General features: G+C 35.9%; 1 protein-coding gene across 3 annotated transcripts in view; it reads left to right on the plus strand.

Annotated features, from left to right (window-relative positions):
* The first annotated feature begins 1,991 nt into the window (after window positions 1-1,991).
* LOC128221089 (dual specificity protein phosphatase 12-like) overlaps window positions 1,992-21,380 on the plus strand; it is a 39,777-nt gene continuing 20,388 nt past the window's right edge. Inside the window, exon 1 of one of the 3 annotated variants that reach the window (XM_052929538.1) lies at window positions 1,992-2,048. Coding sequence is in view for 1 of the 3 variants with exons in the window: in XM_052929536.1 (XP_052785496.1) it covers window positions 17,147-17,153 (7 nt within the window). In the remaining 2 variants the exon portion in view is untranslated. Of the gene's footprint in view, window positions 2,049-16,788; window positions 16,848-17,124; window positions 17,154-21,380 lie in introns of those variants that run through there. The other 2 variants (XM_052929537.1, XM_052929536.1) reach the window with 2 other exon arrangements.

The raw sequence follows: 21,380 nt of genomic DNA on the forward strand, positions 1-21,380 counted from the left end.
TCGTAATCAAGAGTTTATCACACTTTATTTTAATGTTTTGTAATTAAACTACATCCTAGTTATTAAAGTGTTTCATATAATATATGATGTGTATGTTAATATTCTCACGTTTCTTGAATATCGTAAGTTGTGTTTAAATAAAATTAAATAGCGTTAGATCAAAAGACTGTGTTTGCTATTGCAAAATACCGCAGGTGGGACCTTTTGGTTGATACTGAATTTGAGATGTTTCATAATGCACTTTTGAGGGATAAGATGAAGTCAATGTTGTATGTTTTTAGATAGTTGAATGTATAGGTTTTATTTTAGATGTTTAACATTTAACATCCAAGTAAGCCGTCTCCTAAACATCACAATTATTCTCCAGTTGGAAGCTTGTAATCCAATGGCAATTCCCGACAAAATGAATGTGTACTTTAGAGATGGTGCATAGTTAATCTAATGTGATGTATTTAATTAAAACACGAATTAGAAATAAATTATTAATATATGTTTGTTATCGGTGTCAAAATATCTTAGTTGATGTGGTTGAAAATCCAAGTATACGTTTAAAAACGAAATGCACGAAAACACACACCTATACCCAAACCATGTGATTCATAATTGACCAATTGATTACGATACATATACTGTGTACTGTGGATTTATCTACAGGCTCGGAGGAAACGTTTTCTCTATGCGAACATAATCTGCCTTGTACATATAATGTATAAAACAATCCATGTTCGTGTTTTTATGACAGTAAAATAAGCCTTACGCGCATTATTTAGCACGGGCGGCCTCGTTGCATTTTTGTATATCCTTACTACTGTAACGTGCGACGTCAAAGACGCAACAGATCCCTTCAGAGAAAAGCATGCACAATCCTGAAGGGGTCCACTGGTCTTTATATTCACAACAATTAATACAGTAAAGTCATATTCCACACGGAGCCTGGTCTTTGCTAATTTGCATATTACCAAAACAAGTACATAAGCGTACTTCCGTCTATAACGGAATTTTATACTATGAATGCATATCCGCCTACAGCGGACCGCTACACTGCCATTCACGAGGTATAAATATATATATTCGAGAGATGGCAGAGTTGTAACGATTGTTTACAATATAGCAACATAATATTGCTCTTTATGGCAATAACCGTACACTGATTTAAGTACATGGGTACAACATAAATGAATACATTTTACACGGCTTTCTGAGTAAAGATCGAAGCTACCGTATGATAAAATTAGCTACAAAGACAGAAATTAAAGAGAAAACAGGCCAAATAATTAAATGCATTCAATGACAATTAAGTAAAGGGTGAGGCGAACTGGTAGATCTGGAAACATAAAACACTCACACACCTGTTTCATCTATTTATGTTTAGTTTCGAAAATAAAGCATCGAATATTAAATCATAATTGATCAGAATGTCACAGAGTGAACTTCCCGCCATTTATTTCGTGTAATACTTCAGTTATGTTACGTATAAATATCAAATATGCGTATACTCTTCTCCTTATTAATAGGCTTACACAACTCTCTCTAACGATACCATGACAAGATTTCATTCGGATAGAAATGAATTAAAGCGAAAGTATGGGAACCCGAATAAAAAAATTGTCATAAATCGTCAAGAATGAAATTTAAAAGTAAAAAAGAGAAGAAGTTTGGAAGAAGTTGAGACATATTGAACTTCATTATTTTGGGATTTTAAAATTAATGATTTTTACAATAATTAGTGACGACCGAGGACACAGATTGAGGCTCAACTATTTTGACATAATTTTGTAGATAACTAGCAGAAGTCAAATATTAAAAAAAATGTTGAAATATACGATGTGTTTAAGTGCTGAAGTCGAATATTATATGCAGGCTGTGAATAGTTAACATTTTTATCCCCATATACAGGGGAAGTAACCGCTGCGAAGATTTCCGTATATGTTGGCTGCTTCAAGTATCCACATAATTGTTGTGTGTTACCAAAATATGGTGGACTGCGCCCAATAAATTGAAACATGTTCAACTTTTTCTGACCAACTATTTCAAACAGTTGGTGTAAGGTAAACCTACTCATTATTTAAGAATATATAATATGTGCCTTGATTTTGTGATGCACGGTTTTCTCAAATTAAAAAAATCAAGAATGACTGGAAAATATTTTTTATGAAAGTTTTAGATTTTGTTAAAAACAGGTAAAGATTCTGCACCAATGCAAAAATCATATAGAAGTAAAGTTTCATATCCATTCTTTCAAGAAATGCAAAACAAAAATCCTAATTAAAGTGGTGTTAATTATTTAAAGTTAACCATTATATACAGTGCACTCCACCACAGGCAGCAGTTTCGTTGATAAGACCCACCCTATGGCCACCCCCCTCGTGTGGTCATTAATATACCTTTCAACTAATATTTGTTAATTGCCTGTTGATATCCACACACATTTTAGATATAACACCTCGTGTTGTTTGTTTACCATAATACGTCATACAGCTTTTGTGTTGTTGAGAACTAAATTGGCTAGGAGTAATATGAAGAACAGTATTCAAATAAATTACACAAAATCAGATACATGTACAGTAGGCGATTCTTATCAGTTTCCTCAGAGTTTCGCGGTGTTTTCACTCCTGAGTAACGTGGCGATTGTAATTATACGGTCCACTGATCAGCCTCGGAGGGAAAACGTGTGAAAACACCGAGGAGAGAGGATTATGATAAATTGGATGTCGTGTCCGCGATGACCAAAATCCACCGAGGAAAACGGAAAGTTTTTGTTCAGCGTGGAGTGTACTGTACCTGCTTGAATAGGCTTATTAGTTAATCATTTTGTGTATAAGTTAATATTTTTAGTGCAATATGTTGCATTTTTTTGTGAAAAGTACTTATTTTGTTGTTTTTTTACTGCAGTAATGCTCAAAATTAATAAAAACCTGAAATTTAAAGTGTGTATTTGTTTCGGACATCAGCTATTTCGGATGGTATGCTTTTGGGGATATGTTTCAATATACATACATGTATATATTCTACTTTTGATTGAACTTGAAACTGATTTTCGCTTAATACCGTTATTATTCTATTAAGTGCCCAACCCCTCAGTTTTCGGCTTGAAAACCATCATTTTTTGGGGCAAAATCTTGCAAAGAAAGCATATCTTTTAAACAAAGAGTTTCCTGATTTCCTGCTTTATATATGATCTTATTTCACTTTTTTTGTCTTTAATCCAAATATTGTACCGGTATTGTTAACTGATTTTTTTATCTCTGATAAAAGCAGTTGTCTCTAATTAATGCCAATCCCCTACTTCGAACTGACAGGTACAATTATAATAAAAGCCCAGGCGATTAATAGAATGATTATGGTAAGATGTATAATTAGTCAAACTATGAACAGCTTTGTATAAAACACTATAGTGTATGACTTTTCTTAGTTTAGGATTTATGTTTTTTTTCTAAAAGTACTTTTATTATAATTTAGCTTTATAATAATAACATAAAATATGGTAATATTTTAGTCTAATGAAACTTAAACATTAATTATTTTAATAACTTTCAACAAGTGATATTCATTGTAGCATTCTAGTATCAACATTTAATGTATTTATAGGAAGTGTTTGGTAAGTAAAATTATACTAATATTGATGCTTAGATTACAAAATGACACATTATTTCAATTTATATTCATGTGACTTTTGTCACAAGTAAAAAATTCAAAACTTATATCATTCCAATAACATGATAATTTTGTTATATTTCTCTGGTGGCATAGGATTGAATTGAAATATGGAAAGTCTATACAAGCTACAATAACATGTTTATTTCATTTCCAAGTTGACTATTTAAGAAATATAACACACCACTGAGGGTCAAATGACATTATAAGGACCGGCCAGTCAACCACCAAAGGTGTATATGGACCGAGGCGTTAGACGAGGACCATTCACCTTCGGGGGCTGACTGACCGGTCCATATAATGTCATATGGCCCGAAGTGGTGTGTTATATTTCTTATATTATACCAAACATTTTTCATTGTAATTCAATATTTTTTAAGCGATTTAAATGTGTTTTATTGAACAAAGCTAATATTTTTTACTTGCGACAATTTTTCGCCGTTGTGAAAATACAGCAAGCCGCACATACCAATTGTATGACGTCAGCGGCCAAAAATATAATATGGACCGCTGACGTCATTAAACTGGATTTTCATCAAAATACAGTGATCAAGTTTATGTATATAAAGAAGGGACAAATTAATGTGAGGTATAATATTCACCAATATTCTGTATTTAAATGTATCACTTAATGCATTTGATTGACATTATCATCCACTTGATTGACATAATCTTCCATTTTTTTCTCCAAAGGTGGTTAAATAGGATTTATACAACCATAAATACATAAAAGAATTACAAAAAACATAATCCTATGTGTGTTTAGGTCAGAGATCCCAAAGTTGAAAAGGAGGAAACCCTGCAGGATTCCTTCAAAAAAAGATTGCAACAAACTTCAAAGAGTTTTTTGAGCAAATATTATCTGGAAAAGTGCACCTTCACACAAAACTATGAGACCAAATGTTCTGTTTGCTCACGCTGGTTGCAGAAAAAGGAAATCTTATTTTTTTTGCATGTGGTTTAATGAGCTTAAATTCTGATTTCACTTGGATAAGATGCTGTAAAGTACATCAAGAATATTTTTCACTATGTGGCTGTTTCTTATCAATTCATTTTTATCACATTTGTATAATGAACTTCCTACCATGCATCAATGTGTGTATTCAGGGTTCCCACTTACGTTTGATTTGAATACGAAAGTCACAGGTCTGTTTGGGGGTAGCATCAGGTAGCATTTGTTTAGATTTGATGGAATTGATTTCTCAAGTTTAGGATTATTTCTAAAAATCAGCGTTGAAAATAATTAATCTCAGACTATTGTCCAATTGTAAAACATGTATTTGCTCAACCATTTCTATTTCATCTTAGCTCTACTGGCCAAAGGCCAGAAGAGCTTATGCGATGGTAATGTGTACGTAGTATGTGCGTCCGTGTGTCTGTAAACAATTCAGCGTTAACACGATACAGCCTTCAGTTTTGATTGTATCTTGATGAAACATGTACAGTATCTACATATCCATTAGAGCTCGGTTCCTTTCGAAAACCAGCCAGATCCGACCATGCATGCCTGGATTATGGGCCTTGATAGTATAAAAATCATGTAACCAAGTGCTCGTTAACACGATACAGACTTTAGTTTTGATTGTATCTCGATGAAACTTGTACAGTATCTACATATCCATAAGAGCTCGGTTCCTTCCGAAAACCAGCCAGATCCGCCCATGCATGCCTAGATTAAGGGCCTTGATAGTAAAAGAAATCAGTATGTCAGTAAACAATTGCTCGTTAACACGATATACAGTCTTCAGTTTTGATTGTATCTTGATGAGACTTGTACAGTATTTGGATATCCATTCTAAAGAGCTGGGTTCCTTTCGAAAACCAGCTAGATCTGCCCATGTATGCCTAGATTATGGGCCTTGAAATGATTAGATTATGGGCCTTGATAGTATAAAAAAGTGCTATTGTGTAATAAATGCTTGCGAACGTGAAACAGTCTTCAGTTTTGAGTATTCAGATATCCATAAGGGGTTGGTTCTTCTCGAAAACAGTGATGTTGACCACACAAGCGCAGCCAGTAGAGCATAGGCCTTTTTGGGCCTCTTGTTTGTTTTCTCCATTGATGTTTTACATTCCTTCTTTATATGTAGTATTCATTTGAACAATAGTGAGGAATACATCGTCACCTTGGTGCAAGCATCATATTCTTTTATTATGCCCCCCTTCGAAGAAGAGGGGTATATTGCTTTGCACAGGCATGCCGGTATGTCGGTCGGTCGGTCGGTCCGTCGGTAGACCAAAGCTTGTCCGAGTGATAACTCAACAATTCCTGGACGTATGGTCATCAAACTTGACATGAAGGTTGGGCCTGACCAGTAGATGACCCCTATTGATTTTAGGGCTCATCGGGTCAAAGGTCAAGGTCACAGTGACCTTTAATGGTAAAGTAATTTTAAAGCTTGTCCGAGTGATAACTCAACAATGCCTGGACCTATGGTCATCAAACTTGATATGGAAGTTGGGCCTGACCAGTAGATGACCCCTATTGTTTTTGGGGGTCATCGGGCCAAAGGTCAAGGTCACAGTGACCTTGAATGGTAAAAGGTTGTCCGAGTGATAACTCGACAATGCCTGCACCCATGGCCCTCATTCTTGACTTGGAGGTTGGGCCTGACTAGTAGCTGACCCCTATTGTTTTTGGGGCTCATCGGGTCAAAGATCAAGGTCACAGTGACCTTGAATGGTAAGAGGTTGTCCAAGTGATAACTTAACAATGCCTGCACCCATGGCCCTCATAATTGACTTGGAGGTTGGGCCTGACCAGTAGATGACCACTTTTGTTTTTGGGGGTCATCAGGCCAAAGGTCAAGGTCACAGTGACCTTGAATGGTAAAAGGTTTTCCATGTGATAACTCGACAATGCCTACACCCATGGCCCTCAAACTTGACTTTCAGGTTGGGCCTGACCAGTAGATGACCCCTATTGTTTTGGGGGGTCATTGGGCCAAAGGTCAAGGTCACAGTGACCTTGATGCGTAAAAGGTTGTCCGAGTGATAACTCGACAATGCCTGCACCCATGGCCCTCAAACTTGACTTGGAGGTTGGGCCTGACCAGTAGATGACCAATATTGATTTTAGGGGTCATTGGGCCAAAGGTTAAGGTCACAGTGACCTTTAATGGTAAAAGGTTGTCTGTGTGATTACTCGACAATGCCTGCACCTATGGCCCTCAAACTTGACTTGGAGGTTGGGCCTGACCAGTAGATGACCCCTAATGTTTTGGGGGGTCATCGGGCCAAAGGTCAAGGTTACAGTGACCTTGAATGAAAAAAGCTTGTCTGTGTGATAACTTGTCAATGCCTGCACCCATGGATCTCAAACTTAACATTTAGATTTTTGGTGACCAGCTGATGACTCCTATGTATTTTGAGGTCATAGAGTCAAAAGTCATGGTCATAACACACTCTATCCTCAAACTTTGAATGATCATAATCTTAAAACTGCCTCAACGGCATCCAATGTCAGCGACAAATCAGCTGTCATTTTGGTCCATGCAAACAATGTATTTCATTCAATTGTCCATATAATCCTGACAACATGGCGCTCAGGGGGGGGGGGGGGGGGGCATAATGTTTGACAAACATCTCTTTTTTCTATATATGTAGTACCGTATTTCCTCGACTATAAGACGGAGAACTGGTCCCGATTTTTAACCTTAAAGTAGGGAGCCTGTCTTATAGGCGAGTCTAACAGAAATTCATAAAGAATAGAGTCAGAATCAGGAATATTCATCATGAGGTATTCGACTGACTGATTTATTGTCTGTTGATGACACCCAAATAAAGTTTCACAGGAGACATATTTTGCTACCTTTATATTAATTGAAATATTTTGAAAAAAAAATATTTAAAAAAGTGAATTGTTATTCTTTCTATGTCTTAAATTCAACTTACTTTTTCCTTATTATAAGGCTTTGCGTATATCATGCACGTACATGTAACTGGCAGATTTCAATACACATATCCTTAATCGTTACATTAATTTATCCGCAATAGTTAACTAGTTATTGAGTTATTGCACTAACGTGACAACATGTACGTATTCTACATAAAATGAACGGTATGTATTAAACCGGACTGTTAATACATGCATCCATTCTGTCCATTTTCAGATTAAAATGGATTCACACACAGGAGATTAGCCATACATGAGACATATGTGTCGTCTGTAACAAATCATTTACTATAAAAGATACCCTACGAAACCACATGGGAATACAAATTGTTGGAAAACATATACTTGAGTTTTGTAACGCTTCTTTCTTTAAGAACAGAACCTGACAGAGATATTAAAGAAAACACACTGGAGTAAATCCATACAAGTGTGCAATATGACATATGCTCCGTATCATGATCAAAGTGAAATTGCATATAGTGGAGAAGCCATTCAAATGTGAGAAATGTGATTTGGCATTTTTCCCAGGGAAGTGATTTACATACACAAATGAGAACACACACAGGAGAGAAGTTGTACCAGTGTACAATATGTGGTATCCCCTTCTCTCAGAAAAGTAATTTAAAGCGACATATACGAATACACACAGGAGAAAAACCATACAAGTGTGCGTTATGCGATGCTGCCTTTTCGACTAAATATAATATAAACAACCATATGAGAATTCACACGGGAGAGAAGCCATTCCAATGTGAGAAATGCGGTTCTGCTTTTAATATGAAGAGTACCTTACAGAAGCATATGAGAATTCACACGGGAGAGAAGCCATTCAAGTGTGAGATATGTGATGGTGCCTTCACTCGGAACGGTGGTTTAAAGAGACATATAAGAATACACACAGGGGAGAAGCCATTCAAGTGTGAGATATGTGATGCTACCTTCACTCAGAGAAGTTCTTTACAGTCACATAAAAGCATACATACAGGAGAGAAGCCATACAAATGTGAGACATGTGGGACTTGTTTTATCCAGAAATCTCAGTTAGTTCGTCATATGAGAACACACACACATGAGAAGCCATACACGTGTGGAATATGTCATGGTGCCTTTACACGGAAAAGTAACTTACAAAATCATATGAGCACACACTTAAACGCCAATCGCATATCGGACTCACGGTAATTTACTGCAAAGGATATATGTGGTACAGTACGAAGAAAATAATGTGATGCTTGAACTAAAGATCTTTATTGGAGTAGTGATACAAGCGAGCGATATGTGTGTGTGTGGGGCACTTACAGGTTTATATTTTGTGTACATGCCTGCGTGTTTGTGTGTATGTGTGTGTGTCATTGTGAAAAATAAAGTTCGCATAAGGATAATATTAATGACACATGGGTTTAGTTTTTTAAACATATTTATTTTACAACGATTGTGAAACAAGTTATTACAACGGTATATTAATCACTCTAATTGGCACGATTTTACGCGAGAGTGTGGTCTGGTGTTGTGGAGGAAACCGGAGAACTCGGAGAAAACCCACTTGTCTGGCTTGGTGACCACGAACCAAACTCACATGCGCCCGAGCCGGGAATCGAACCCGGGTCGCCTAGGTGAGAAGCAAGTGCGCTTATCAATGCGCTAACCGGACCACATAGGTTTACTGACTTAAGAAAAAGTTGTTGTTTATGATGTGTATATTTGTTTTATCATTTATTTGTGCGCCGTAGAAAATGTTATTAACGGACATATTTTTTATATCATTTTGATCATGTGTAATGTTAAATTGTGTAATTTTATTTTCTATAATATGCATTCCATTGACAAGTGTTTATAGAGCTATCGTTTCTGAAATAAAATCTTCTTCTATTTCTTCTTCTAAAATATACATACATGTACCTATTGTACATTTGCTTTTCCACGAGCTGGCATAGTCGGAGAAAGAATGATTTATTACTTAAGTATTAATTAATCGTTTTCTGTATTAATTAATAATGTTTGCACTATTGATTGGCATGCAATGCGCCATGTTGGTTAATAATGTTTGCACTATTGATTGACATGCAGGGCGCTATGTTGGTTAATAATGTTTGCACTATTGATTGGCATGCAGTGTGCCATGCTGGTTAATAATGTTTGCACTATTGATTGGCATGCAGTGCGCCTTGTTGGTTAATAATGCTTGCACTATCGATTGGCATGCAGTGCGACATGTTGGTTAATAATGTTTGCACTATCGATTGGCATGCAGTGCGCCTTGTTGGTTAATAATGTTTGCACTATTGATTGGCATGCAGTGCGCCTTGTTGGTCAATAATGCTTGCACTATCGATTGGCATGCAGTGCGCCTTGTTGGTTAATAATGTTTGCACTATCGATTGGCATGCAGTGCGCCTTGTTGGTTAATAATGTTTGCACTCTCGATTGGCATGCAGTGCGCCATGTTGGTTAATAATGTTTGCACTATCGATTGGCATGCAGTGCGCCATGTTGGTTAATAATGTTTGCACTATTGATTGGCATGCAGTGCGCCATGCTGGTTAATAATGTTTGCACTATCGATTGGCATGCAGTGCACCATCCTGGTTAACAATGTTTGCACTATCGATTGGCATGCAGTGCGCCATGTTGGTTAATAATGTTTTGCACTATTGATTGGCATGCCGTGCGCCATGTTGGTTAATAATGTTTGCACTATTGATTGGCATGCAGTGCACCATGCTGGTTAATAATGTTTGCACTCTCGATTGGCATGCAGTGCGCCATGTTGGTTAATAAAATTTGCACTATCGATTGGTATACTGTGCGCCATGTTGGTTCATAATGTTTGCACTATCGATTGGCATGCAGTGCGCCATGTTGGTTAATAATGTTTGCACTATTGATTGGCATGCAGTGCGCCATGTTGGTTAATAATGTTTGCACTATTGATTGACATGCAGTGCGCCTTGTTGGTTAATAATGTGTGCGCTATCGATTGGCATGCAGTGCGCCTTGTTGGTTAATAATTCTTGCACTATCGATTGGCATGCAGTGCGCCTTGTTGGTTAATAATGTTTGTACTCTCGATTGGCATGCAGTGCGCCATGTTGGTTAATAAAGTTTGCACTATCGATTGGTATGCTGTGCGCCATGTTGGTTAAGAATGTTTGCACTATCGATTGACATGCAGTGCGCCATGTTGGTTAATAATGTTTGCACTATCGATTGGCATGCTGTGCGCCATGTTGGTCAATAATGTTTGCACTATCGATTGACATGCAGTGCGCCTTGTTGGTTAATAATGCTTGCACTATCGATTGGCATGCCGTGCGCCTTGTTGGTTAATAATGTTTGCACTCTCGATTGGCATGCAGTGCGCCATGTTGGTTAATAATGTTTGCACTATTGATTGGCATGCAGTGCGCCATGCTGGTTAATAATGTTTGCACTATTGATTAGCATGCAGTGCGCCATGCTGGTTAATAATGTTTGCACTATTGATTGGCATGCAGTGCGCCATGTTGGTTAATAATGTTTGCACTATTGATCGGCATGCAGTGCGCCATGCTGGTTAATGATGTTTGCACTATCAATTGGCATGCAGTGCGCCATGTTGGTTAATAATGTTTGCACTATTGATTGGCATGCAGTGTGCCATTTTGGTTAATAATGTTTGCACTATTGATTGGCATGCAGTGTGCCATGTTGGTTAATAATGTTTGCACTATTGATTGGCATGCAGTGCGCTATGTTGGTTAATATATTGTTTCGGTGAAATTACACAGCGCTAGATCATTGTGTGTATACCACGTGATAAATTGCGTCATAGATGCTACGTCGGAAGGCAACAATTTGCTTCGAATGAAGACTTTAAACAAAGATAACTTCACTATTTCTACAGTGTCACGGTAGATCGGACCTTGTGGATAAAGTTTGATAATTTTGGAAATTTAAGAATACACGTTTGAATACGAATTGCCCTTCTAGAAGCATATATAAAGTATAAGATCATGTGTATTAATAGCCTTACGTACAATGTAGAATTAAGCTTGATCGAAATTTTTCATTAATGTCTAACAATGTTCAATGGAATTGGTAAATTCTCGTTTTGGATATCAAGAAAGTTTGAATTTCAGATATTAGTATTTATTTCGAAAGGTTCTGATTCTATAAAGCAAAAAGAAAATCAGTCAAGAGAAAACTCAAGTGATACTCAACATCTTGGTTTAACACCATTCGGAACTCCTCGGCCATTTTATCGAAAACAACCTCGGATGTATGCCGGTATATCATTTGAAGAAGTTCGTAAATTTTTGAATAATATCATAAATTAAATGTAGTGTTTAAGAGTTGTTTTTATTGATCTCAGTTTAAATTGATTGCCAATGAAGTGTTTTATTGCAAACATATTAAGATTCTCTAGAGTTAAGTCATAAAGTTTAACTACTAAATAAGATTACTACGCGATCTATTTGCAGCGGACTTAAACGTACCACTTTTTGAGTATGTAAACCGTCCAAATACATCCGAGGTTGTTTTCGATAAAATGGCCGAGGAGTTCCGAATGGGTTTAACACAATGCAAAAGGTAGAGCAGATGAAATTGTTGATGCTCAGCAATTCAAGGCTCCCCTGTGTAGTTCTAAATAATCGCCCTTTTTCATTGTTTTTGTGACGCAAATTAAGGTTTTCCATGAATGCTCAACATATTTCAATGAAATTTGTATCTCTTAATCTTTAGTAACAGAACCATTGTATATTTTAATACATTTTAGTATTTCAGATTTTCATACTTATAATGCAGTTTTCATGAAAAACAAAGATTTTGAAATATTGAATAAAACTAAACTCAACTGACATCCCGGTTCTACACAATGCGAAAGAGCCAATATATCAACTTTTTAATGCTTGGCAACTAAGTTTGTTTTTCACTGTGATTAAATGAAGTTGATGTTGTTTTGAACGCAAAAACTCACAAAATACTCACTATAGAGATAACAAAAATATAAGCAGTGTTTGGATAGGACTTTAGATGGTAGAACCAGTCACATATGGTGGTAAAAATTGTGGTGGATGTAATTATATGTATTATATATTAAGAGAAATATTTGCTGATATCGGTAGATGAACGTTTTTATTTCACAACATAAGATATGTCACCGAACTCAATGAATTTCATGTTTTTACTTATTTTGTGCTTCTGTAATGAAATAAACATTTGATATCCAAAACACGAAATATGTTATGTATATAACCACATATGACAGCGTATAAGGGGTAATAAAAGTGAATTTGAATACATCGTAAGGACAAGGAAAATGGTGCAAGCATGTACCAAAATATAAAAAACATAGGGAAAATACAACCAACACAATATGAGTTTTTACCCAATAAAATAAAGATAAAAAACATCCATGACATAAACATTATAACAACGAATCAGGCAGTTTAAACGCCTTAACACAATACGTTGCATTTTTTTACCGCATATGTTATTACATGTACAATGTGTGTAAACATACCCTCATTTAAAGTCTTGTTCATTTGGGTTGTTTTTGTAAAAGTAACTATCTATTTCACTATGTTCACTTAACTTATAAATATCACTCCTTTTATATCATTGTCATAACTCTATCTAAAATGCAGGACGATGTGTAATGTAGGGACATGTCATTTATTTCCCATTCTTTGTATTGTTGTGTACCCTGAAATTGATTTCATGCATATCATTTTCCTACTCTTTTCTATGTTATGATTTTATATCAACTGTATATTCATGTATTGTATGTTATAAATATGTACTGCTCTCCGTTTTTGGAGGAATAAAAGAATCTACCTATCAGATCTATTACTTCCTCGCATTAATAAAATATATTAACCAAAGGCTAATATGAGTATAAAAGTACTTCGGAATATACTGGCGTCTAAGGTCTGCATACACAGGGTATTTATGAATACATGTAACTAGTTATTTATGACTTACACACTTGAAGAACCTAAGTTAATTTTGAAATATATTTAGACCATGGGTATGTTATTCAATGAAAATTTCAGGAGAGGTAGATTTTAAACGACGTACAAATATATATATATATTGAATACATTTTACGGCACCATTTTGATTTTTGGTACAAAGCATAAGTAAAAAGTAAAAACTCAAATCATTATGCAAATATCATTTAATTGATGAGTTTTGCTTTTTTAATTCATAATGCATGATTTAATATAATGTTGATTCATCACCTCTGTAACATATTATTGTTTTGGTATTCAGAAGACCTATATTATATTATTTTGAGATCAGTTTAAGGTCGAGGTAACAAGGGTCATGAAGGCCAAATGATTCATAAAAATCGTAAAATTAAGACGCATATTACATATATCCAATAAATTTGATTGCAACATAATTAACAAAAAGCTATGCAATATCCAGTATCACTACAGTTAACAACAGTCAATTTCAAAATACATTGCTGACTCGACATCAATTTTTAATAGGGATGCAAACGAATGGCAAATTGATATTCGAATATTCGGTAATTATTTTTATCAAATATTCAAATACCAAAATGAACCTTTTAGAATTGCAGTAAACTATTATTAACTGTAGTAACTAAGTCGGGCCCTGTTACCCTTCTTTGTCGTATCGTTTACACGCGACGGATACTTATTGTTCCACAAATTAGCCTCTGAATTTCCCCATTTTCAGAATACATTCCAAGAAAAAGGATACATCTTTAACAAAAAAAAATCGAATTATTTCAATTCCTGTGTGTTCATATTTGTAAACAATGCAAAATTAGATCCGGGAATTACGTATTTTCCCGGTCACAGTAAATGACGATATGCGCCAACATGTGACTTGCAGCCTCGTTCTGGTATTAATGTTTACGAACAATATTTAAAGAAGACGACACCATGGCCAAACGTCGATTTTGACTTATGTATTGTACAACAATACAGGACATATATCCTTAAAAGTTAAACCACGTTTCAAGGCAAGAGCGTTTTTTTTTCGAAACATGGAAAACTGTTTAAAGCACAAAACTAGCACATGTCCTTCATATTATCAAGGCGATTTGAGCAATATCGACAAGCTTGATTAGCAATGTAAACAACTCACTTGTATAAAGGCCAATCTCTTCAAACCTTAATTGACATAGTCATTTAGATGTATCAAAAATAATTGTAATGTGTTTAATGTCACTTGTCTAACAGCCAGTAAATGCAAAATTACAAGGACTGTTTATAGTTCCCGGCGATATATCCGATATGACGCGTGACAAGTGTCATCAAGTTCACACCTCTGGCATTAGGAGTCAATCGTTGTAAAAACAAGACAGACGAAGAACATATTTGTAGGCAAAAAGTTTATTAATTTAATAATTCAACAAAAGCATCGAATATTCGAATACCGATTTTGATATTCGAATACCAAACGTTCGATCGAATATTCGGATATTCGAATATTCGTTTGCATCCCTATTTTTTAATAACTCGTATGGCTTCCATTTGCCACGAATCACAGCCTCAGTCAATTTCCAAATTCATTGCTGGCTCGACATCATTTTTTAATAACTCGTCTGGCTTTCATTTGCCACGAATCACAGCCTGGCAATCCGACCATGGGACATTAAGTAACTATATACGGAACCAGCCATCAGGGATCTTTTGGCATTCCATTACAACCCTGTGCTGCAGTTCCTTGAGAGGTTTGTTTGTGTGTGTGTGTTTTTGTGGGGGGGGGGGGGGGGGGTTAATGGGATGGGGGCATTCTTACATACAAAACGGCTGGAGGTCTGCCCAAACATTTTGATACTATTTAGTTGGGGACTTAGACGGCCATGGAAGATGCTGTAGCCTATTTGCATTCAGGAATTTCATTGTTGTGCGAGTGGGTGGCATATAGTCCCGTTCTGGGGCAGTGATTACGAACAGTCTCACGTGTGAGCACAGACTCAACCCTCAATATGGCAAAACTTCATTTCACTGTAACTTTCCTTCTAGCAAAGCATTGATAGTAAATTTTGTTGAAATATGTTACTATTTAAATGTTGTTTTATTAGTTACATATATTATTGTAAAATATATGGAATAAAAAAATTAAAAATGATTTTGTGTTCCTTCATTAAAATGCTTTTCTGAGTCTGAGTCTTGATTTGGACTTGAGACTGTTCGTAGTCCTGGCCCCAGGACCAGCCTAAGTCCCCGACTGTCCCTCATCAAAGATTCCAACATGCGGAGAAAGTAAATATGCCTGGTACGTCATTGCGAGTACAGGGTGATACAGGAATCCAGTGGATTTCACGTGAATTCCACTCACCACGTGAAATACACCCAGGTCACATTCATTTTAATTAATTATTATTATTATTATTATTTGTATTAATTAAAATAAATGAGTTCTGAGTGGATTTCACGTTGGGTGGACGTGAAATCCACTGGATTCCTGTATCACCCCGCTCCACATCAACTCAGTCTACTAATGACACAGTGACACATCCGCTCACACTAACACATAATCGCCTTGCATATCGCTCTCTACAATGCATTGGCAACTCAACGTTCCCCCCCCCCCCCTTCGCCTGTGTACTCGGGCGCGGCCATCTTGACCATGAAAGCGAAATCTCTTTTCATCACTGAACAAGATGTTCGCCGAGTTAGCACGTGTAAAGCGATAGCCCATCGCAGTCTGCCTTGTCTGTGTCTTGGTAATAAAACAATGCATATAGAAAAGGCGTGTGGAATGCATCATGTGAAAACCAAAAACGTAATCAGTGAATAAGCAGATTGGTATTTTTAATTTATTTAAAAACTGACTCGTCATGAGTGCACTAAAATAACAATTGGAATATTACCATATGTATTTATGTAATAAAATGAGCAGGGCAGAACTGTTACACATTGTATTAATATTGTACCTTCAAATGGCGTCGAGCCTGACTACGCATCCGCGCCCTTTTTGTGTTTTCAAAGGTGGGGGCGGGGAGGAGAGTACATGGTTCTACTGTATATTAAGCCAAGTGCGATTTTATTTCGCGCGACAGAGCGATTTAATTCCTCGTTCCTCATCAGTTTGGCTATTTATCGCACAATCTTTATAATAAAATTGGTATTGGTAAAGATATACTATATATATGTGGTCCATTTTTTCGGTGGACATAAAACAAGTGTATTTTAAAATCTTAACGTTGAAAAAACGTTATGGCTTACAAAGGGAGGTTAATGCGTAATCCCGACCCCACCAAATAGTTGTTTGTAACCTTAGATTTATTGTGCAACATTTTTAGAAACCTCCGATACCAAGAGACTTACAGGTAAAATGCAAATGACCTAATGTCTGTAGAATTTAATTCATTTTTATTGTTTACGCATTAATGTTTGAAATAAAATTGCATATCAAAAGCTTGTTTGTTTTCTCCAAAAAATGGTTTGTAATATAATTTCGCGACAAGCAAAAATAAACTTGGATTTCCAAAAGATAGGATGTAAGCATACTCTGGCAGTCATTGTTGAGCACTCGATTCAATTCCAATTTTTACACAATGATTCAGCCGCACCATATTTGCACACACACACAAGATTGTCAAGACAGCACACTGCACTAGCTACAATAATGAGCGGTCAGGAACACTTTTTTATTATTTTAACATTTCCTATATGTATCCTTGTAACGCTACAACTCTCTACCATTTAACACTGGGCGAAAAAATACATAGTAATATCATTGACCTATAACCATGGATTGGCAACCGCCCTATATCGGTGAAACAATAAGAGCTTGCATGAGTTTGAGCTAATCGCATTAACACAGAAGATAGTTGCCAATCCATGGTTAATACATCCGTTGTAATATTATGCATCGATGTTGAATAATTATGACAAATTGTTCACTATATACCTGACAGTGATCTAAAGTGGATTTTATTTGTCATTAGAGTTGTTATTTTCACATTAATATATTCTGGGTCACGAATTCTGTTTTATACTAGTCTAAAATAATAGACGTGTTATGCGGGATTCTTCCAATCCCTAACGTCTAAACGGGAATGTGCAAAAAACGGGGGTGTTTTAAAAAATATTGAAATTGTTTTAAGTGAAGAATTTTATGGTTGAAATTGATCATAAAGAGTTATATTCATATTTTACCATGTAAGTGAAATGTTATTTTGCACTAAACAAGCATTTAATGCATTAAAACAAGTTGTTTACCTTTCCAATAAAACGAAAGTTGACTGACACAGAAAACAATTATGCGAAGGGGAACAACTCGATACAATCGTAATAACTCGGCCTCCTCCGACAAAGCTTCGAGATAGACCTCGTTGCACAATCGTAACAACTCGGCCACAGCCGAAATGTTCCGAGCGATTTAAAACTGTGCCCGAAAGCCTAATGCAGGTGTCCTTCATGTATGTATCGTTCTGTTTTGACAGAATGAAATGAAGAAAAACCGTCAAACTCATAATTATAAGTTGGATATTTATTTTTTGTATACGGAACTACTATAAAAAAACATTATCTGGTAATATTTCTTGTTTTTTATGATATTTTATAGACACTATATGCTTTAACCCGGAATCCTGATCGGAACAACTACCCACTTTTGATACTAAACAATTTGTACGTGAAGGATTTGCCATATATCAAAAATCTTAAAAAAATCCGTCAACGTACAATTATTTGGACTATGTTTTATACATACATGTACAAAACATGTCAGATTTGCCCCAGATTTAGTCCTTTAGGCCAAATAAAAAAAATAGTCTGGTTCAGGTAACGTTGTTCAAAAAAGTTAGGGGGGTAGGGATTATTAATTTTATTTTTTTGCATGGGCTCGACATATTGTTTAGATAGTGAATTTATCTTCCATCATGTGGTAATTGTACATGTCTTGTGCTTGCTGCTTGCTATATAACCATTTTAACCATTTATCCTTTGTAATCCTAACTTCTAGACTAGCTTTTTATGTACCCTTTGCCTTTTAGTCACCCTCTGTGCTATGCTAACCTGTATACAAAGTTTGCCTCGATAGTATTAATTTACACTTTTTCTTTTATATAAAATATGTGAACAGAAATGTTCGAAACAAACCTCCCAAAACGATGCCCCTTGTAGCGCCGTAGAAACTTCGTATTTTATGACAACACGTTTTACATCTACAGCACCATGTATCTCATGGAATATTTGATCAGACGTGCAAACATTTTGGACTGCTTTCATGAGCTGGCGCTCGCCGTGGTAATCACATTTTAATAGTTTAATTGCGATCACATTTGAAGAACTGACACACGCCGCCATCTTGTATCAAGGGAGGTTACCCGAACGGTAATATTAAATAGGCGCGGAATAGAAATATCGTTGTCGGCGCACGTTTACGATCAGATTTTCGGCGGATTTTCGAAAAAATGGCGAAAATTTTTATTGACGAAAAAATATCGCAATAAAAAGTGTTAGGGTCGGCGGTAATTATTAGGGTCAGTCGGGTTACCTGAACCAGACCTATTTTTGTGTCGCCTGAAAAGACTACATATAGGGGTTACTTTTGTCGGCGTCGGCGGCGCCGGCGTCCGCGTCCCATTTTCGCTTGTCCGGGTTATATCTCCTAAACTATTAGTGGTATCAACTTGAAACTTCATATGTACATAGATCTAATTGAGGGCAAGTGCAGTGCACAAGAACTGTTACTCTTGCTTCCATATTTTTAGAGTTTTGCCCTTTGTTATTTTTCATGCTTAAAATTTTGTCCGGGGCATATCTTGTAGAATATAAGAGTTATCAACTTGAAACTTCATATGTAGATAGATCTCATGGAGGGCAAGTGCAGTGCACAATAACAGTAACTCTTGCTTTCTTGTAGTTTTAAAATTATTGCCCTTTGTTAATTTTCATGCTTAAAGTTTTGTCCGGGGCATATCTTGAAGAATATAAGAGGTATCAACTTGAAACTTCATAGCTAGACATATCTCATTGAGGGCAAGTGCAGTGCACAATAACAGTAACTCTTGCTTTCTTAGTTTTAAAGTTATTGCCCTTTGTTAATTTTCATACTTAAAGTTTTGTCCGGGGCATATCTTGAAGAATATAAGAGGTATCAACTTGAAACTTCATAGCTAGATATATCTCATTGAGGGCAAGTGCAGTGCACAATAAAAGTAACTTGCTTTCTTAGTTTTAAAGTTATTGCCCTTTGTTAATTTTCATGCTTAAAGTTTTGTCCGGGCCATATCTTGAAGAATATAAGAGGTATCAACTTGAAACTTCATAGCTAGATAGATCTCATTGAGGGCAAGTGCAGTACACAAGAACCGTTACTCTTGCTGCCATATTTTTAGAGTTATTGCCCTTTGTTAATTTTCTTGCTTAGGTTTTGTCCATGGCATATCTCGTAAACTATAGGAGGTTTCAACCTGAAACTTATTCCGTAGGTATATCTGATTGAGGGTTCAAATGCCACCTACACTTGAAAGTTAAATGGCAACATCATTGTCTATAAATGAATAAAATGCCAATCTAACAGCTATAATGTCGACAGTAAATAATTCGTCAGGCGACACATCCAACTCGCGGAGTTCTAGTTTTATTTGGCCTTACAGATATCGGGATATTTGATAAACTATCGACGCATGTAAGAGTGTTTTGATATCTGATCACGTTTTTGGCATAATGATATAAATATGTGTTTAATGGTAGGCAATAATATTTTGGTAGAAATTTGAGTTTATATAGACTGATCAAGATAATTTCAAAATTGATTCCAAAAGGATTTTCTGGGCCAGGACTATTGCTACCTTTTGCTGGGATGGTGGACGTCTTGAGTCTTCCAAAGTAAAACAAATTGTCAAAGACTCATTGAAGATTGAAGACCATTTAGGTGGACTACACACTTCACAAGTTTCTTGGAGAGTCTGTATTGTTGCAAGCAATAGACTACAATATATTGGACGAACAAAATTTGACATCGACACAATGTTTCGTGCTCAGTCATCAAAATAGGAGAACTGGCAGGGGAAAATGTGACTTCATTGTGTGACTTCCTCATACAAAAAGACTTATTAAAACCTTCTAGAAACAAAAATCAAAATAACAACAATAGCTCTCATTTTGTCATTGGCAACTTTACAAAAAGCAAGGAGAGTTTAGGTGAACAAAAGCACCAAGACTATAAATGTCAACAGCACATCAAGATCATAGGCTAGAACCAACCCATAACTTGACGTACCAACACAATCATTGTTGTCTGTGTGTACAGGCTGCCCAGTTATCTCATTTGGTAAGAGCACCGAATCTTAGTGTTGGGAATCGGTTGCAATTTTACTATCGATGATCGGTTCCACTCAAGTAACCGATTATCGATAGTACAATCGGTTTTTAAAATACTAGATAGTACCTGAGTTGTAGTTTTATTCATGTACAGTATTAAACTCTTAATTATTATATGCATATACCTTATGTCTATGATTGAAATCATTAAGTGTTGTTGTATAAAAAATAGTTCATTTTCTTGCTCATTGTGGCTTTCATCAGCCATTTTGTTAAAGATAACATCTGAACACTTATTAATTTTTTTTATTTTTTATTTTTTTTTATTTTGTATTTTTTTTCGATAATCGATTATAACTAAATACTATCAATTGTCGCCGATTTCAGGCCCAACCAATCGATTTTCGATTATAATCGATCATCGGAACATCACTACCTAATCTTTCTGCCAATTTTAGGAAAAAGACCTTAGACTATATAAGAAAAAATTGTGTCGCAAAATATGCCTAAATTGGGAAATGTTACAGTTAAAACATAATTTTAAAAGTTAAATTTAATCATAACATTAAAGTTAAAAGATGTTTTTC

Source organism: Mya arenaria, chromosome 16, assembly GCF_026914265.1.
Source record: "Mya arenaria isolate MELC-2E11 chromosome 16, ASM2691426v1".
NCBI lineage: Eukaryota > Metazoa > Mollusca > Bivalvia > Myida > Myidae > Mya > Mya arenaria.